The sequence below is a fragment of the Dasypus novemcinctus genome, chromosome 6, assembly GCF_030445035.2.
Source record: "Dasypus novemcinctus isolate mDasNov1 chromosome 6, mDasNov1.1.hap2, whole genome shotgun sequence".
Taxonomy (NCBI): domain Eukaryota; kingdom Metazoa; phylum Chordata; class Mammalia; order Cingulata; family Dasypodidae; genus Dasypus; species Dasypus novemcinctus.
In genome coordinates this window covers 28,106,679-28,126,394 of record NC_080678.1, presented here as the reverse complement: position 1 = coordinate 28,126,394, position 19,716 = coordinate 28,106,679, and the positions used below count along the sequence as shown (strand labels likewise).

The 19,716-nt window shown below is 38.0% G+C and overlaps 1 protein-coding gene across 40 annotated transcripts in view; it reads left to right on the top strand.

Annotated features, from left to right (window-relative positions):
* The window catches only part of ADD3 (adducin 3), a 147,261-nt gene that overhangs the window by 113,757 nt on the left and 13,788 nt on the right, over positions 1 to 19,716 (top strand). For 32 of the 40 annotated variants that reach the window (XM_004473242.5, XM_023583036.2, XM_058298472.2 and 29 more), the window contains 3 exons: positions 2,951 to 3,174; positions 15,413 to 15,551; positions 18,443 to 18,594. In XM_004473242.5, the coding sequence (XP_004473299.2) occupies positions 2,980 to 3,174; positions 15,413 to 15,551; positions 18,443 to 18,594 (486 nt within the window). In that variant the 5' untranslated portion in view covers positions 2,951 to 2,979. Of the gene's footprint in view, positions 1 to 2,950; positions 3,175 to 15,412; positions 15,552 to 15,917; positions 15,999 to 18,442; positions 18,595 to 19,716 lie in introns of all 40 variants that reach the window. The other 8 variants (XM_023583035.3, XM_023583031.3, XM_023583034.2 and 5 more) reach the window with 1 other exon arrangement.

Sequence of the window (19,716 nt, the reverse complement as noted above, 5' to 3'; positions counted from 1 at the left end):
TGGAGCTGGCTCATGCACAGCGCTGATGCGCGCAAGGAGTGCCGTGCCACACGGGGGTGCCCCACGCACGGGGAGTGCACCCTGTAGGGAGAGCCGCCCAGCGTGAAGGAAGGTGCAACCTGCCCAAGAGTGGCACTGCACAGACGGAGAGCTGACACAGCAAGATGATGCCACAAAAAGAAGCACAGATGCCCAAGTGCCCCTAATAGGCATGGGGGCGGTTACAGAGGAGTCCACGGCAAATGGACACAGAGAGCGGACACCTGGGGTGGGGGGGGAATAAAAAAGACTAAGGCTTTTTCTAAGCATAGAAATCATTTATTTTAAATTGTATTAGCTAATTTATTAGGTTTAATAAAAATCCTTTAGTATTCCCCATTTGACAGCATAATCTTCCAGAGAAGTATTTAGTAATAGGTGTCCTGTAGGTAATTGTACATACTTGTCTAGGTCATTTGCTTTTCTCATGTTTGTTTGTTTGTTTCTGAATTCTGTTTATATTCAGATTATTTCTTGGATCCTTATTTTTTCAAGCTTTGAGATAATAGTTCAACTTGTAGTAATTGATGTACAAAGCTGCACATAACTAATTGTGCCTATAATTGGCTTAAGCTCTGTGTAAAGCCCTTATTAATTCAGCATCTATATATAGAAGAGCGTCCAAGCACTGTTTTTATTCTTTATTTCATTTCTAAGTCCTTAATATAAATTCTCAAATCTTTTCCCAAGTACAGAAAACTTTGAAACTTCTTGTATTAAAAAACTAATTAAGTAATGGTCTTTTGAAGTTTTAAAAAGGTCTAAGTGTTATGAGTAATTTCTATCTTATTTTCCTTTTACGGTGTCATTTCCTAATTTTTTGACAGGTTCTATAGGCTCCAATAGTTTAATATTCATGACATAATGTATACTAAAAGTATTAAAACTTTGTAGCTCTCTTTTTTAATGATATGTGAAATAGTATCAGTGTTGTAAAGTAGACTAGAAGACAGAAACTGTGGTTTTTGAATATTGCCTGTGACACAAGCAGTGTCATTTTTGGCAGGATATTTAACCCACTGAACCTCTGACTTACCTTCTGTATCTCATAGTGTAGTTGCAAAGATAAATAACAAGGTCTAAGAGCATGGTGTAAACTCTTAAGTGTTATGTCATAGGTTCTATTTTAATGTTAAAATGGATGGTTTGATTTATTACTTACTTTTGTCCCTTTACTCATCTGAAAATGCATTAATCATTAAGAGTTACTTCTCTTATTTCAATCACAGAAGAGTCTCATTAGAGATGAGTCTAGGCAATACCTCACTGGTTGTTACTGTATTTGAGAGATGAGACCAGATGTCTCTGGAAATTATCAGAGAATAGGTCCCTACAGAGAAGCTGGTTTTGGCCTTTTCCCTTCTGAATCTGTCTAGACAAGTGTTCTCATGGGAATTTGAGGTTCTGGAGAATCTGCAGAGTTGCAGTTCCATAGGAATGTTTCTTCTCATAGTTTTCTGTATAAATGGAAAAAGAATAGTGGGATGTTTTTCATTTAGCTCCCCATTGTTATGAAATAATTCTTCATATCAGGTAGATAATCAGTTGAATAAATACCATTTTATAGTTAGGATGTTTTTTCTCTTACCCAAGCATTTATATTGATGGAACCAGTCACCACCTATAGAGAAATTTGTCTTAAGGAAAAGCATCCTCACTATTTTTTTGTTTCTGTTTCTTCCATGTTGCACATGCCTTCCTGAATTTCAGTTCAAAAGGACGGTTAGGGAAAGGGATACCTAATCAGTGGTCTCCTTTCCTCTTGTTGCAAACTTTATGCCATATCACTTCAACTGAAAGCTGGAGGAAGCATTCATTTAATTGGCAGTGTCATTACTGTCTTAGGTGTGGTCTGTGGTCTGTACACTCTCTGTGGCCAGTCTGTGACAGGTACAGAATATGACAGTGAGTGTTTAGAAACTTCTTGCAGTTTGACGTTGCCATGACATCTGAATGCATTATCTTGAATTTTATAAAAACTGTTGATCTGCAGCAGGTTTGAAATTAAAAAAAAAAAGGTTCTTCACCATAGTTTGAGAAACCGTGAGTGAGATGATTTCATCAATTTCTAACACATGCAGTCATTTGGAGAGAGAGAGGCATGCTAAAATGAATTTGTTTCCCTGGCATAAAATAAAAAATTATCTTAAGTATCAATAATAATCAAGATAGTAAGTGAATCATAGCTGTTCATGTGGTTTCTGAATAACTTTTTATTATTTCTTATTTGGAAATGAAGTACCATCTGCTAAAGTTACATGGCCTGGCAACCTGAAGTCCTACCATTTTCCCTGGGAAGTTGTTGAAGCTTCTAAAAAACTTAAAGCTGGGTTTCTCTGGAATGTTAGTAAATTGCAGTCACTATAGAATGTAGTGGTCATTAAATATGACCAAAGTTTAGTCTAAACATAAAAGCATGAATAAGAGGGCAACAGGTGTAGCTCACTTGGTAGAGCTCCTGCTTCACATGTACAAGGTCCTTGGTTCAATCCCCAGTAGCTCCTTTAAAAAAAAAAGGGGTGGGTGGAGTGGGCATGAATAAGAGATAAAAGAGAAGCTCCACTGACAGTGCTCACTAATTGTGAAAATTTGCCATCTCTTGATGTGGCAGAACTTTCGTAGACTGTGGTCATTGCTCCTTTTAAAAATTCAATTGGCAGTTGATGGCATTATCATGATTGAACCACAAGTTTCCATTAGTTCCAAGAATATCAATTTCCAGTTTAGCATTATTGCCTAAGATATTTTTACATTAATAAAAATTTCTAAATTTTTTTTGAGAAGCTACTTTATTGAGGAAAGTTGCTACTATTACTCTGAGGGCGAAAAAAAGAAAACTGTTTGACCGTGTAAAATCTGAATTTAATACTGAACTTACCCTACAAGTCCTTCTTTGTGTTTATTAATGCAGATAACAAGAGGAATTGACAGACTAGAAGCATGAGTTCAGATGGCAGTCAAGATGTGATCACTACTCCTCTTCCTCCAAGCATACCCCACAAAGAGAGGTATTTTGATCGCATCAATGAAAATGACCCAGAATATATCAGGGAGAGGAACATGTCTCCTGAAATACGACAAGACTTCAACATGATGGAGCAGAGGAAACGAGTTACTCAGATCCTGCAGAGTCCTGTGAGTTGAAATAATGAGATGAATATAAGTTTTCTTTCTCTTTGGGAAAACCTTGATATAACAAGGTGGGGGGGTGGGGGGGTATTTTAAACTACCCTCAGGTAAGAGGAGGGGTGGAGGAGGACTGACCAGTTGCCCAATCTTTCAGAGGAGAAATGCACACCTATTTTATTTTGTTTGCAAGGCTCTAATAACAAACTGGTATTGTCTTGGGTGGTATAACTTTTCTTTGTATATTGTCTGGCGCAATGGTCTATTAAAGAAGAACAAAAGATGCTCATGAACTCAAGAACACCCAATTCAGACTAAAAATTGGTGAAGAAGAAAAAGGCATAACTGAAGTGTTAGGAACCAAATTTTAAAAAAAGTTTAGGGACATCCCATGCATATATTTCTATCTTCCTTTTGGTACCTTGACATTCACAGCAGTGTGGAAGACTTAAGATTTTTGAGGAGGTCTATGATTTGGCAGCCTAACATTATTTCATCAAGCTGGCACACACACCAAACTAGCTAGATTAAAAGTGGATTATATTTTGTGTGATCTATGTATCTTAAAAAATAATAATAAAAAAGATTAAAAAAACAAAAATGGACATATTACTTTTAATAAATTATACTTGTAAACAAATTGAATTATAAACTTAATTCAAGATAAAAATTCTGTCTGTACATCAATACCCAGAAGTTGTGAATAATATTCAAATGATTTGTTAGTTGTCTTAACAAACTCTGAATAGAATTGCAAAGGTCATGTATAAATGATGGAAAATGAAGTAAGAACTGGATTTAACATGACTGAAAAATTTCAGCAAGAGCTGAGAAAACCCTTAACTATGGGAAAGATCCCCAAACCAAAGTAATATAACAAAAGTTTGCTTACATTGGCAAACCATGAAACAGACTTGATACAGATGCCGGGTTAATGTATAACATTATGCTTAATGAAGATCATGGTTCCTTAGAGCAGAGCTCAGCACACAGAGATACATGATGCCCAGACTGGGGTTATGCTAGGTTTCCAAATTAGATACTAAAATAAGCACCAAGGGATAGGGTTGCCTAAGGTGGCTCTTATAAATTATATCTGTTGTGCCCTTGTGAATTTAATCACAAAGGTTGAGTCCAAAGCTGAAGGGGAATTCCACTCTGAGTAATTCTCCCATTCCAGTGGCCTACATGAAAGAATTGAAGTATAGGGAATAAAGGCAATACAAGCTTTGAGGAAGTTTTAAAATGTAACACCCAGTTTAAAGAACCTTTCCAAATGCAGAGAAGATGACCAGAGAAGTCATCAGAAGAGAGTTTTATTCATTGCCTTACTTTGTGCAGACCTGAGTTTCTGTATTATTAATATTAATTATTTGTATCATATTAATTATATGTATCAAAATAGATTTATTATCCCCTTTGAAGAAACCCCCTTATAAGAATTGATTTATTAGCCAGATTATTGTAGTAAGAGATAGACTAAAGTAATTGAAAGTATGGGATGAAGTTCAGATTTTGGTTGTTAAATATTGAGATTTCTTTGGAAGTATCCCAAAGAGGGTCATTCCATTTTCATAGTAAAGTTTAAATGAAAAAAAGTAGTTAAACTAAGTTTCCATGCTAGGAGTCTTGTTTTATAATTTCTCTCTTAAACTAAAGACAGCATTACTTTTTTATACTGGTATATTTTCATTTAAATATTCATTTTATTTATGGCTTGGAAGACTTAATTAAATAATGGGAAAGGGTAGGCATATAGATTGCATTTCCCTATTCACTTGGCAAGAGTGTTTATTTTCTGTCCAGAGAGGACAAAAAAGACTGAAATATAAAAGATTTTTGGATTGATCATTTGTTTTTCTGGATCTCTGCTAATGAATTTTTGTTTTTTGTTTTGCTTTGTTTTATTTTTAGTGGTTTTTTTGTTGTTGTTATTTCATTTATTTTGCTTGCTAATGAATTTTAAATCTTGCTTGTGAAACACTTGAAAAAGTGTATAAATTTCATCTTCCTGCCATATTTCAGACAATGGATTTCAAACTTCTTTTTAATACAGTAGAAACATTTCATCAATGGAAATCACACCTGGTGGCATATATTAGTAATCTATTGCTAAGTAACCAATTTCCCAAAACTTAGCATTTTAAAACAAGTATATATTATCTCACTATTTCTGTGGATCAGGAATTCAGGAGCCCTTAGGTGAGGGGTTCTGACTCATGGTATCTCTTGAAGTTGTGGTCAGGACATTGGCCAGGGCTGCCATCATATGAAGGCTTGACTGGGGCTGGAGGATCTGCTCTTAAGATAGCTCACTTGCATAGCTGTTGGTAAAGGCTCACTTACATGGACCTCTCCCTAGGGCTCCTTGAGTATCCTCTCCCAGAGCAAGTATCCAAGAGAAGGAGCTAAAAGGAGCCTTTGATTCCTTTTATGACCTCACAGAAGTCAAAAACTATCACTTCCACACATGTTTATTGGTTAGAAGTGAGTCACTAAGTTCAACCTACACACAAGGGGAGAGGAATTAAGCTCCATCTTTTAATGGGAGGATTCTCTGCCCTTCAGCCATAATGTACCTTCCTCCCACATGCAAAATACACTCACCATGTCCTAACACCTTCCTAAAAATTCATTCCATTATAGCATTAGTTTCAACTCCAAAATCTCATTATCTAAAACTGGTCCAGGTGTAGATGATGATGCTCCTCAGGTATTGTTCCTCAAGTACAACTTCTCAGTACAGTTCCTCTTAATTTGTAGACGTGTGAACTAAAGAGACAAATTATCAGTCCCCTCTCCCATCATACATACATAACATATAATGGGACAGGCATAGAATAACTACTATAGACATTACTGTTCAAAAAGAGGGAAATTGAGGGTAAAAGGAGTCATTGGCCATAGCATTTCTAAAATCCATTTGGGCAAATGTTTGGAAGTTCCTTGATAAGAGTTCAGTTTGTTTCTCTGTGGCTCTTACATTTGCTCTCTAGGCTCTTGTTTCCACCCTCTGAAGCATCCTTCCTTTTCCTTGACAGGGCCTGTGTTTGCAACTGTGTTTCCTTCTTATAGAGGTTTTGGGGATTCAGAGACTTTTTTTCCTTTTGTACTGTCTTTGTCCCCTTCAGCCCAAGCTAGCAATGTTTCTGCCAATATAATTCTTTTAAAATTTTGGTGGGTCTCCTGTGAATATTATTGGAGTTCATTATGTTAGACAAAATCTATAAGTGATAGATTAAAATCAAAGCTATTACTGGGTACATATTTGTAACAAGTTTATAGGCCTTCTATTTAATCACTATGCTGTTTTACTTACAACATTGAATAATAATGAAAAAATTCCACCTACATATTCCTTATGGTTTACTCATCTTCAAATTATGTTGCTCAAGTTAATTCAGTCCACCTCAAGAGTTAATCATAAAACATTTTGGTATCTGTAAATTTCAATGACAAAAACAGTATCCAAATTTTAATTGACTTGAGAATGTAAGAGAAGAACAAAGAATTTGTCTCACCCTGACCTCAAGTATTACTTCTTTCTATGGCTTTCTCAACCTATCATCATATTTAAGAAATTTTTCTGAAGAAAGTATTTGTCCTAGACACCAATTGCCAGTGGGTAAGCTGGTTTCGCTAGAGATTTAATATAGTAGAGAGAATCCACAGGTTCTTTTTGACCAATACACTCCTCATATATAATGCCTTCAGAGCCTCTGAATTATCATTTATGCCCTTGTTTTATGAAGGGGCCAAGACAAACTGTTGGAATCAAGTGAAAGAAGCATGTAATTTGAAAAACTAGCAGATAGCATGTTGTGTATTATAGATATTTAGTACATTTTGAATGCACAGATGGATGCGTGTGAATAGCTGGGGGGTCTTTGAGTGATTTAAATGCTTAACAGTTGCCCAAAAAGACTTCTGAACTTGACTGCTTAATATGGAAAACAGCTTGTGGGCTTCAGAAAAACAATGAAAGTTCTTAAGCTTTACTGCCCTAGGAAGCAATTTAGACTGGTTGACAGAAATGCACAGTGTTATTCTGAAAAATAGGACAACAGGAGAGTAGTGGTGACAGTTCAGGCATGTGACATACTAGCATTTCTTAATAACAGGGCAATGTCTAATGCTGCAAGCTTATTTTAAAGACAGATGAAACTTCAAAGCCTTATACATTCTAGGATAACACTGTAATTGAGCTCTAAAATGATAAGTTGCTTAATTGGAATAATTGGTCAAATTCACCATGACCTTTCTGGTCACTTTGGAAGCTTAAGATGCAAGACAAATGCAAGTATTCTTTATTAACATTGTTTACATTTTTATGCTATACCCTCTTCAAGACAAGATATTATTCTAACCTTTAACTTCATGCTAATTTAAGACTTAAATACAGGAAACAGACCATCCAGAAGAAAATTTGTTTTTTCTCTCCTTACAACAGGGCCAGTGATATAATTACCAAATGAATATATTTCTTAATGGAGAAATTCTAAATAACTTTGTTATGCTTCCAATCCTGCTTTAAGAGACATCTAATAACATAATTGCAGGGAGCCTTGGGAGCAGCAAGCCTGTAATCTTTTTTTTTTTTTTTTTTTTTACCTTTTTGTCCTAATTTTCCTCTGGTTATTATTATGAGGTAGAACATCCAGCTGTGGATATTTAAAATCCCTCTCCATTGTCCCTGGTACTTATCAGTGTTCTGTTAACTGATTTTCATAGTTTGGACATTACTGATAAATTAGCCTGTGTGATTTCTTTAGCATAAAGTGAAATAATTGCATCAGGTCAGTTGTTGTTGTTGTTGTTAATCAATTAGTCCTCTTTTCTGTGATTTCAAAATCATTCCTTTCTCCCAAAAGTTCTGATTTGGACACAAAAACTTGAAGATCTGATATTTTAAGTTGGCTCTTGGTTTAGGTTTATAGTATACATAAATATGCTGTCACCTAGAAGTATACTCTTAGCCTACATAATTCTCAAATCTCTGGATTTTCATATTTTTAGAAGTTTATTTATTTATACCTTTTGAAATCAGAGTTTACAGGATCAATCCCTCAACACTGACAGAAGATATATAAAATAAAAGGGTTGCAAGATTAAGATTAGGTTTTTAAGGCAATCTCTCTCTAGTTTAAACATTCTGTTTTTCACCTAGTATTTGGTTTTTTTTACCATACTTTTTGGAGGTGTGCTTGATGAGAGCTGTCCAGACTATAATACTCTGGGATGAAGTAATTTTTCAGGTAGGATTTTGTTTGACTTGCCTTCAAGAATTAAATGACTTTTATAGCAGTCAAAGGAGATTCATTTCTTAGTTTAAAAAAGAAAAAAAATGAATTTTTTCAGTAGTTGGTGAATAGGCCTCATTACACAGGAGGCATTTCTCAGTCGAGTAACAAACTGATAAAAACTACTTTGTAGAGGTTCAGATTTCAGTGCCAATAACCTATGAAATGGATCTTTGCTAGCATTAACTCATTCAAGACTGAGATCACATTCTTCACTCCTTATAGGTAGGAAAGTGAAAAGAAACCCTAACTTCTTATTTTATAAATGGAGCATTTAAATGCACACTCGGGGACTCTAGAAATGAGAAAGAGATAGCCCCAACTACTAGTTATTATGATATAGTAGAGTGGAAAATATACGTAACAGTCATAGTCATGTGCTAGGTACCCTGCCTTAGTTGGCTAGGGCTCCTATGGCCAAGTACCATAGACTAGTTGGCTGAAAAAATAGACATTCATCACCTCGCAGCTCTGGAAGTTAGAAGTCCTGGGCAAGGTGACAGCAGGGCCAGGCTTCCTTGGGTGTCTGTAGGGTTGTGGCAGTGCTGGCAATCCCTGATGTTTCTTGACTGTGGCATACCTCAGTCTCTGCCTCTGACACATGGCCAGCTACTCTCGGTCTCCTTACTGTGTCCACATTTCCTTAACTTATTAACAAGAGTCATATCAGATGAGGCAAATAATATCTTCAATGATCCTATTTGCAAATAAGTTTGCATTCATGCAGATCTGGGGGTTAGGACTTGAACATGTCTTTTGGAGGATCACAGTTCAATCCCTTTATCGTAAATGTTGTGTAGGCAACTTAAGTTCAGAGAGTTCATAGTGGGTGGAGAAGATGAGATGTGGAGGTTCTTCCTAACTGGGTAATTTGGAGGGACTTCAAGGAGAAGGTGGCATTTAAGATGAGTGTTGAATATCAAGGATAGGAAGTTGGAAGGTCAAGAAACAGTGGAAGTCATCACTTCCATGAAATGAAGCTGTATGAGCAAGGATAAAAAGTGCAAGTTGTGATCACAGAATGCTGAAGGTACCGCATAGCATCATCCAGAGCATAAGATAATATTGGAGTGGCGGACTTGGCCCAGTGGTTAGGGCATCTGTCTACCACATGGGAGGTCGCAGTTCAAACCCCAGGCCTCCTTGACCCGTGTGGAGCTGGCCCATGAGCAGTGCTGATGCGCACAAGGAGTGTCGTGCCACGCAGGGGTATCTCCCCACGTAGGGGAGCCCCACGCGCAAGGAGTGTGCCCTGTAAGGAAAGCTGCCCAGTGTGAAACAAAGTGCAGCCTGACCAGGAATGGTGCCGCACACACAGAGAACTGACACAACAAGATGACACAACAAAAAGAAACACAGATTCCCGTGCCGCTGACAACAACAGAAGCGGACAAATAAGATGCAGCAAATAGACACAGAGAACAGACAACTGGGGTTGGGGGGAAGGGGAGATAAATAAATAAATAAAAATCTTTAAAAAAAAAAAAAAGATAATATTGGTAGATAAAGCCAAAAAGTTTACAAAACAGCAAATTATGAAGATTCTGGTGTAGCAGTCTATTTTTAATTAAAATTAAGGACAACCCACTTTCTCATCATTTCCTATTTTAATCTGTTATGCAAATTTTATTTTTATACATATTTGTATATGATGCTAGTTTTGGGTCTGGATTCAAACCATTGCAGCTTTATCTTCTGCTTTACTAGCTATGTGACATTAGGAAACTCACTTAACTTATCTGAGCTTTAGTAACTTTGTCTGTAAAATGGGGAAGATACTTCATCAGTTGTTCTGAAATTAAATGAAGTCATGTAAAAGCATGTAGTACAGTGTCTAGCACACAGTAGACAACCTTTGTGGAAATTGTATAGATAAGATTATACAGAGTATGCTAAATTAAAGTAACAGTTTGAAGATTTCAATCATAATTCCTTTTTGATTAAAAATTATTTTGGTTTTTGAAGACCTTAAAGAATATATCACCATGATAGCACCTGCCTTATTCATGTTCTTCCCAAGTTATTCCAATCACACACCTCCTTTCCTAAGCTCTTCTACTCCTGAGAAGGAAGACGCAATTTTTGCTGTGGTTTTGTTAGTTTATCCTTATCCTTTAATGGGAGAATTCCTAGCTACAATAGGGCAAATACTGAGCCTGATCCTACAGGATCATCACCATCTGCAAAGTATTTTTTTCTTTATCTACCATGACAACTTAATGCTCTCATCTAGTTTAAGAGGTTTACTCAACACTTCTGATCACAACTTGCCTGCTACCTTTGTGTTAGTTGTATTTGGTTTTGTGACACCACCCAGCTCTCATAAACTTAGGAAAACATCCTGGGCCCAGTTGAGAGGTCCAGATTTGAATCTTTATTCCAGCTCCTTTTTAACTACACATCCTTGAACAAGCCTGTGCCTACATCAGGACTTTGTTATGAGAGTTAAAGGAATCAACTATAAAGTATTATTTTGTCAACTTTTGGTTATAGTAGGAATATAATTATTCATCACAAAGATAAATAAAATTTTTATTTTAATGAAATAAAATAAAAATGGATAAAACCAACTGAAACAAATTTATATCATTAGTATTTTGATACTAACTTGTTTTTTTTTTTTTTTTTTAAGATTTATTTATTTATTTAATTTCCCCCCCTCCCCTGGTTGTCTGTTCTTGGTGTCTATTTGTTGCGTCTTGTTTCTTTGTCTGCTTTTTGTTTCTTTGTCCGCTTCTGTTGTCGTCAGCGGCACAGGAAGTGTGGGCGGCGCCATTCCTGGGCAGGCTGCACTTTCTTTTCACGCTGGGCGGCTTTCCTCACGGGCGCACTCCTTGCGCGTGGGGCTCCCCCACGCGGGGGACACCCTTGCGTGGCACAGCACTCCTTGCGCGCATCAGCACTGCGCATGGCCAGCTCCACACAGGTCAAGGAGGCCCGGGGTTTGAACCGCGGACCTCCCATATGGTAGACGGACGCCCTAACCACTGGGCCAAAGTCCGTTTCCCCTAACTTGTTTTTGATAGATAATTATCCGAACAATATTTCAAAAACAGTTGAAATATTAAAATAAGTAACAAATGTTCATGACAAAAAATATTAAATCTTGAGCCGATGTGGCTCAAAAGCAGTTGAGTGCCTGCCTACTACGTGGGAGGTCCCAGATTCAGTTCCTGGTGCCTCATGAAAGAAACAAAACAAATAACAAGCAAAACAAACAAGCAAAAAAAAAAAAAACAACTCAGGAAAGCCAATGTGGCTCAATGGTTGAGCATCCCTGGCCCCTGGTACCTCAAGGAAAAAAAAAATTAAATCTTTTTACACTAGAGGAATTCTTATCTGTTGAAACACTGCCATTGGCATAAAAAAACTGGAAAGATTTCACTTACTTTCAAAATTTTTTTCTTTGCATATACTGCATAGAAGCTATTTGCCAACCTTAAATGGAAAACTCATATTTTCCCTCTTGCCTCTTGTTCTTATTTGATTTCAGAAGGGCATATGCATTCCTCTCTGATAACATGATCACTCCCAAAATTCTAGGAAGGTACTCACCGTATTGTGGGATACATGGAAGTAAAAAAACATATTTTCACTAATGGAAAAAAAGCAATTGGCCTGAGTTCTTGATTTGTCATTTACTACCTGTGTAACTCTGAACAAGTGTTTTTTTTCCCCCACACTTTATTTTGTTTTTTAGACAAGTTGTGTGTTTACAGAAAAATTATGCATAAAATACAGGGTTTCTGTATAGCACCTTTCTATTAATACCTTGCACTGGTATGGTATGTTTATTACAACTGATATAAGCACATTTTTATAATTGTACTCTTAGCTATAGCCCATGGTTTAACTTGAATAAGTTTTTCAGTCTTTCTTATTTAGCTTTTTCATCCCATCCAGCAGAAATTTCTCATCAGTTTCAGAAATAGTTGTGAGTTCTTCTGAGCAACTGGTTGGCTTTTAATCTTAAAGGTATTGTAAATCAGTGTACTGAGCAGGTTGTGTTGATTCATGTTGCCTGCTACAGAGTGTAGATCCAGTTTGACCCATCTATAGCAAATGCTTACAGTTTTATAGCATATTGTACCTTAACCTCATTCTGGGCTCTAACTTCCTTATGTTTATTTTCATTTTAGCTTGATTTTTGTGTGTCACCTCTATTTAATTTATTTTGTTTTTGTATCATTTTTATCTTTGGAATCTGCCTTAAATTATTCCCAGAACCACATGGGGTGGGGGCAGTAGATAAAATAGATAATGCCTACTTTGCAGAGCTGTTGTAATGTATCTAATGTGTGATACATCATTACTATGTATTTTAATGAATCAAAGAATATTGGTTATGGCTGTTTTGAACTAAACCGTTTGGTTTTATTTTATTTTATTTTTTCCTTTTTTTTTTTTTTAGATTTATTTATTTCTCCCCCCCTCCCTCCCCCCCCATTGTCTGTTCTCTGTGTCTATTTTGCTGCGTGTTCTTTGTCCGCTTCTGTTGTTGTCAGCGGCATGGGAATCTGTGCATCATCTTGTGTCAGCTCTGTGTGTGTGTGGCGCCATTCCTGGGCAGGCTGCACTTTCTTTCGTGCTGGGCAGCTCTCCTTACAGGGCGCACTCCTTGCACGTGGGGCTCCCCTACGCAGGGAGCACCCCTGCGTGGCAGGGCACTCCTTGCGCGCATCAGCACTGCGCATGGGCCAGCTGCACACGGATCAAGGAGGCCCAGGGTTTGAACTGCGGACCTCCCATGTGGTAGACGGATGCCCTAACCACTGGGCCAAGTCCGCTTCCCTCCATTTGGTTTTAAAGGATAGGTAAAAGTTTCAGAAGAGCAGATTGGCCTATTGCCATGCATGCAGCAGTTTTCTGTAGTTTATATAAGGATAAATGAGGATATCTGGAAGATTCTTTTCCTTCAGCCTTCAAATGATAAAATGCTCATATTCTTGCTGTATATGAAGGCACCCATCCACCTTTTATACAGCAACAACCATTTTATGTACACAGGGTCTTAGAAATAAGTTAATGGAATGTTCTGATAAATGTGATGTGTCTTTGTAGAGGATATTTTTAGGATCGTTTCTCTGCTTTAAATCATATTTAAATGAACTAGATAGAGTCAATGGAACTAGTAGTGCTAATGATTTACATTTAATAAATCTTGAAATTCTAAAAGAAAAACCATGTTTAACTGGTGTAAACTGCTTCATGAACTCAGAATTCAAATATGGTCACAACTAGTACTTTTTAAATTAATCAGTCAAAACTCCCTGCTTGCTCTTGACAGAAAGGCCAGAATCTTTTTTTGGGAATTCCTCCTTTCCCTGAACTGTGCCAAGAGCTTCCATGGCTTATGCTCTGAAAGGGCATATTTGTGGCTTCCATATCTAAGAAGCGGTATGTAGGAGGGAGAGGCGCAATAAAGTCTTTTCAGTCCACCACTGAACATTGAACCTCCTGCCAGCAGATGTCACTGTTGAAAACTAGTCTTACCCCGTCCAACAGAAATGAGGTTCACTGTCGACTCAGGCACCTGTGCAGGCCACCATGGTGCATCCAGGAAGAATGACCTCTCTCTTCCTGGGCCGAGCTCAGTGAAAGATGTCTTTATTGCCCATGGTTAAGCTACGAGATGACAGCTTTTAGTGCTCTGCTTGTTCAGTTCCCATCACAGGTTCTAAGAGCAGCACAGGCATTGAGTCAGGACTGGTCCTGGTGTCTTCCAGCTCATAACCTCAGAACCACAGTCTCCTTCCCACCAGGAACATCTGTGACATTATTAAAAAATGTTTTAAGTCCCTAGACCACTGGGATGTTCAGGACTCTTTAAGCAAGGCTACTTCTAAACAGGGTCATACCCTTCTGAGGAAAACTACTGTCAGTGATTCAAAGGAGAGTCATCCTTCTAAGGAAGATTTTCCCAGTGATTTGCAAGGTGTTCATGGAAATCTAGGTTTAGTGATTCCAAAGTATTTGTGTGTGTTCTGGCAGGGCATCCTGCTCTACATATAACTAATCTCAAGGGAGAGAGCAAGAGCTGTCAGGTTTGAGTGTTTAAAATTAGTGAAATGGACATGAGCAAGAGAACAAACAATAAATGTAATAAAATATGTGTTGGTTGGTGGGATGGGAAGACAAAACCAGCTACTTCAACTGAAGTGAATGATTGGGAAAGGATTCAAATGATGAATTATACCAACAACTCAAGGGTTAACAGAATAGAGGGTTTCTTTTTAACTTTAAGGATTTTGATTACAGAAAACTATTTCTAACAGAGACTTTTCTTTCTTTCTGCCACCCTCCCCCAAGAGAAAAAAGAAAATATTCAGCAGAACTCCAAAATAGAAACATCTGGACTCCAAAGTTGGAGAAAGTGTTGTTTCTTTAGCACAGTGTTACAGAAGGGAAGTAATCAGTCCTATCAGCTTGCATTCAGAGTTTATAGAGCTAAGGAATTGCTGTCAAAGTCATAAAATTGATACCATGATTTAACATGTTTTAATAAAGACTTTTGCTATGGGTCACAAATAAGAGTACTATAGTCAGAGTGATGCCCATTCAAATAGGAACTCTATCCAAACTTAGATGGTGAAGACTCCTAGGCAAGGAATGGGTTTATTTTTACGTCATTTTACTACTTGCTGCTTATTGAATATTAATAACAGTCACCTTATCTGCACCTGTATGATGTAGATACTAAAGTATCTCACTTTTTTTGAGATTAAGAATGCCTATTTTTTTTCTCCTTTCCTGAAAGCAAGCTTCTTGGCTTCTTCTCCCAGGGTTTTAATGTTATTTTATGTTTTATATTTGTTTTTAGACAGTATAGGTGAAAGTTACTCAAAAGAGGGGTGGGGAAAGACTGATTATATGAAAGCAAATAACAATTTGGGTCATTCTGCTTCCGGTGGATCTCTGTGTTCAGTGGTTATTTTTGTGTATTACAGGCCTTTCGGGAAGACCTGGAATGCCTTATTCAAGAACAGATGAAGAAAGGCCACAACCCAACTGGATTATTAGCATTACAGCAGATTGCAGATTACATCATGGCCAATTCTTTCTCGGGTTTTACTTCATCACCCCTCAGTATGTCAGTTTTGGAGAGTTTTAAAAATTATGACTTTATCTTTTTGGAGCACTGTACATCTCTAGCAGCATATTTTGTTCAGGTTCAGGCCTTACGTTTGTAATACCTAATCTCTTGGAGTAACATAGTATTACTATGTCTTACTTTTCCAAAGTAACCAGGCATTTACTAGATTGTGAAGTTTACAAAATAGTACAAGTCAATGGTCCCTACCCTAGATAAATGTATGTTTTAGTTGGAGAGACATACCACAAATACAAAAAAGATTAACACTGCAAAATAACTATAGAGGGAAAAATTTGCAAAGCAGTTTATAAGAAAGTATCCAATGATCTTTTATAAGTCACTGTGCTATGAGTTCACAGGAGGAATTGATTACTGGCTAGAGTCGCCTGAGAAAACGTTATGGAAGAAGAGCCATCTCAACAAACCAGACGTCAAAGGATGTAAGAGTTAGAACTTGGTGTAAAAGAGGGTTTAAGATACTTTCTTCGTTCAAAATCTCTTTAGCAAGTGCCCAGTTTGGTGAGCTCAATACTGTAATCATAAGTACTTTACATCTCAGCAGTGAGAGAGTTACAGAATCACTGCGGTACAGGGGCAGGTATGCAGCGCTAAGGGAGTCCATGCCAGATGAAGCCACCAAGGACCACTTCATGTCAGGCTCGCGAGATAAGGGCTTTTCCTTTCTTTTCGTTTGTTGTCTTTGCTTTTCTCTTTCTTTCTTCCTTTTGTTAAAGACATTATAAGTAGGATTTCAGTGAATTCCAGTACTTTCCAGGAGTGGGAATGACAAACATAGACATGATGGTAGCAACAGGCAAGGTGAGGATATGTTTATAGAACTCGAAGTGAGCTACTATGTTGGTGCATCAGTGAGGATCCTAGGGTAGAAGCTTGGGGAAGAGACGCTGGGTCTGATTGAGGGGGCCTTCGCTGCTGGACCAAGGAGGGCTGCCAGTAAGGTAAGGGGGGAGACCTTTTGAAAAAAAGATTGGTGATAACTTGAATGAGTCCCAGGAAAGGGGAAGAGACTGGCGTTAGAAAAGTCAGTTAAGGAGCGTGTTCAAAGGGTCTCAATGTGAGATATGAGTGCCCAAACTAGAGGGATACTTTTGGGCATAACAAGGAAGAGACCAGTGAGAAAGGCATAGCTGCAGCACAGTAGAGGGGATTTGGGAGCAGCTTAGATATGGTGGGCAAGGGGAGGAAGGATGCACCCAAAATGACTGCATTTTCCAGCTTGGGAGAATCATGATTCTATCAGAAGAAAGAGGAAAATTCAAAGTTTGAGCTAGATTGGTTTATTCTCTCTACAATACTAAACATCCATTATGTGCCAAGCCACTTTTAGGCACAGGAGATACAGTGATAAGACAGGCAAGATACCTGCTCTCGTGGATGCAGAAAACAGACTAGAAAATGATGCAAAGTGCTCTACAGAGAATTAAGACAGATATGAGCTACTGGGTGGTTCCTTCAGATTGGGTGACTGGAGAAAACCTCTCTGAGAAGTTTTAAACAGAAATCTGAATGGCAAGAAGAAGCCAACCACAGTAAGATGGAAGAGAAAACATTTGAGGGAGAGGAAATAATGAGTACAAGTGCCCTGAGGTGGAGTAAGTTTGGCAATTTCGAGGAACAAAGAGAGAAAAATTATGGTTTGCAGCATGGTTTTCAGGGGACACGTGGAACAAAGTCAAGTCAGAAACATAGGCCATGGAAAAATCATGAAGAGCTCAACAACCTGGGTTGGAAGTTTGGATTTTGTTCTGATTTTGATGGGAAGCCATTTTAAGCAGAATGATTTAGAAAGACTAGTTTCTCTGTGAAATAAGGACCTGAACTTGAGTGTGGAAAGTGAATGATCTTGTGAAGAAAACATAGAGCATGGTGATAAATAACATAGGGTGTCCAGGAGAGCTTAAGAGATAAAGGTTCCCTACTGTTTGAGCCTTAGAAGAATAAGGAGACAGAGGGAAAGTAAGAAAAATCAGGGGAGATAAGATAAAATCCAGGTCAGACCCTTTTAATTTGTGCCATAGTGTCGCAGGTAGAGAAACAGCAAGCTGACGAGTGGAGAGGAGGGCCTAGTCAGAGAGGAAGGCCAGGGTTTCATCTAAACAGAAGTAACAGCTGAGGCTTGAAAGCACATGTTTCTATGGGGAACAGTAAAAGGAGCAAGAAATGTAGTAGAGGACTGAGCTTTGGGAAAGAGCCATGGCTGGGAGAAGGGGGAGCATGAGAACTTACAGCAGTAGAAAGAAGCAGCAGATGGAAAGAGAACAAGAGAAGCAAGATAGTATCACCCAGGCCTGGAGAAGAAAACTAGGAAACAGACGGTTAATGGTGTTAGGCTGCAAAGAGGTCCAGGGGAGTGAAGACTGAGCAGGGATAGAAATTGAACTTGACAATTGAGTCGTTAGAGACCTTTCAAAACTAGTTTTTTGTTGCATGAGAGCAGAAGCCGGACTACTATTTGCATATGTTATTTTTCCTTGTAAATGGTTTTTTTGTATTTGAATAAAAGTAAAAAGTATATATTAGAAAAGTAAACTTAATATTTAATACTTCCATGTTTGGGATCATGTAACCATTTTTCCCCAGTGGAGTGAGATTTAGATATAGTCACTCTCAAACAAGTACTAGATGAAAAACAACTTTTAACCAAGCAAGCAGAGAAAATAGCTGATACTTACTTTTATCTCTTTATACCTCTCTATGTAAGATAAGCTAACAAAACATTGTGTGGGCTGGTAAATTTCAGGTCATTATTTCCGAGGCTGGGATATTCCCAGACTCGGGCTGCTTCCTGGCAGATGTGTGAACCTAATTTCTGGGTAAGGGATTGACTTGACTTGACTGTCCTTCCCAATCTTCCCTCTTTTAGGTCTTGGCATGGTCACACCTATCAATGACCTTCCTGGTGCTGATACATCTTCATATATGAAGGGAGAAAAACTTACTCGTTGTAAACTTGCCAGCCTGTACAGACTTGTGGACTTGTTTGGATGGGCACACCTGGCAAATACATACATCTCAGTAAGTTCTTTAGCTTTTTCCTTTTAAATATCCCAATTAGAAAGCAACTGTACTCTTCTCTCCTTTTTTTCAAGAAGTCTAATTTTTAGACTTCCTTCTCCGAACCTGGAATGCTAGATCACAACCTGATGCTCGTTTAAACGTCATCTCCGAGGGAAAGGCTACAGTTACCCCAGCTCTCTCCTCCATTTACTATCTATGTTGTTCCTTGGCAGAAATCCTGATGAGAAACTTTTCCCTCTCCATGTTAATTATATTTTGAGTTCTCAAATTAAAAAGCATTTTGGGCAATGAATATGAAAGGCATTAGGGAAGTTTCCTTCCTGGTTTTTATTTTTTAAGTGTATATTTCTCATTCATCATCATCTTGTTTTCACTTTGCCACATTTGGAAGTAGATAGTATTTGGAAGAAATAAGTATTAGAATATTGTGTAATAGAAGTGGCATAGATGTGTGGTGCAATGTATCAACAGCCTTTCTTCCTTCCCTCCTAGCTACTTCTTAAGTGCCCTCTTCCATCTCTACCTTAATTCCTTTCTTAGAAAGAGACTCTTTTCCCTTTCCTTTGCCCATTTTGCCCTTAATTTTCACGTTGTAAATTATGTTGAATAATATTAACATTTGTTTCTCATGAATGTAGCTTACCCTAAGCTCCTTTTGAGCACCAAAATAACACTTTAGATAAGTCCAGTAAAACTCATGTCAGAAATCTTTGGAAAGAACTTGAGAGTGAGGAAAGAAAACCTTTCAAGGAAAGTTTCACGTTGCACACTATTTTAGTTTCCTAGCTGTTAAAACAAATACCATGCAGTGGGTCGGCTTAAACAATAGGAATGTATCCAATCACAGTTTTGAGGCTGTAAGTCCTAAGACGAGGTGTCAGCAAGGCATTGCTTTCTCCCAGAATATGGTGTTCTGGGGCTGGGTTCCAGTGATCTTTGGTCCTTGGCCTTTCTGCCACATGGCAATGCACGTGGCGGCATCTTCTCTCTCTCCTGGGTTCCATTGACTTCCAGCTTCTGTCTCCTCCCTCTGGTTTTCTATCTCTCTCTGTCTGAATTTCATTCTGCTTATAAAGTACTCTAGTGATCCAGATTCAGTTGGGCCACACCTAAGCTAAC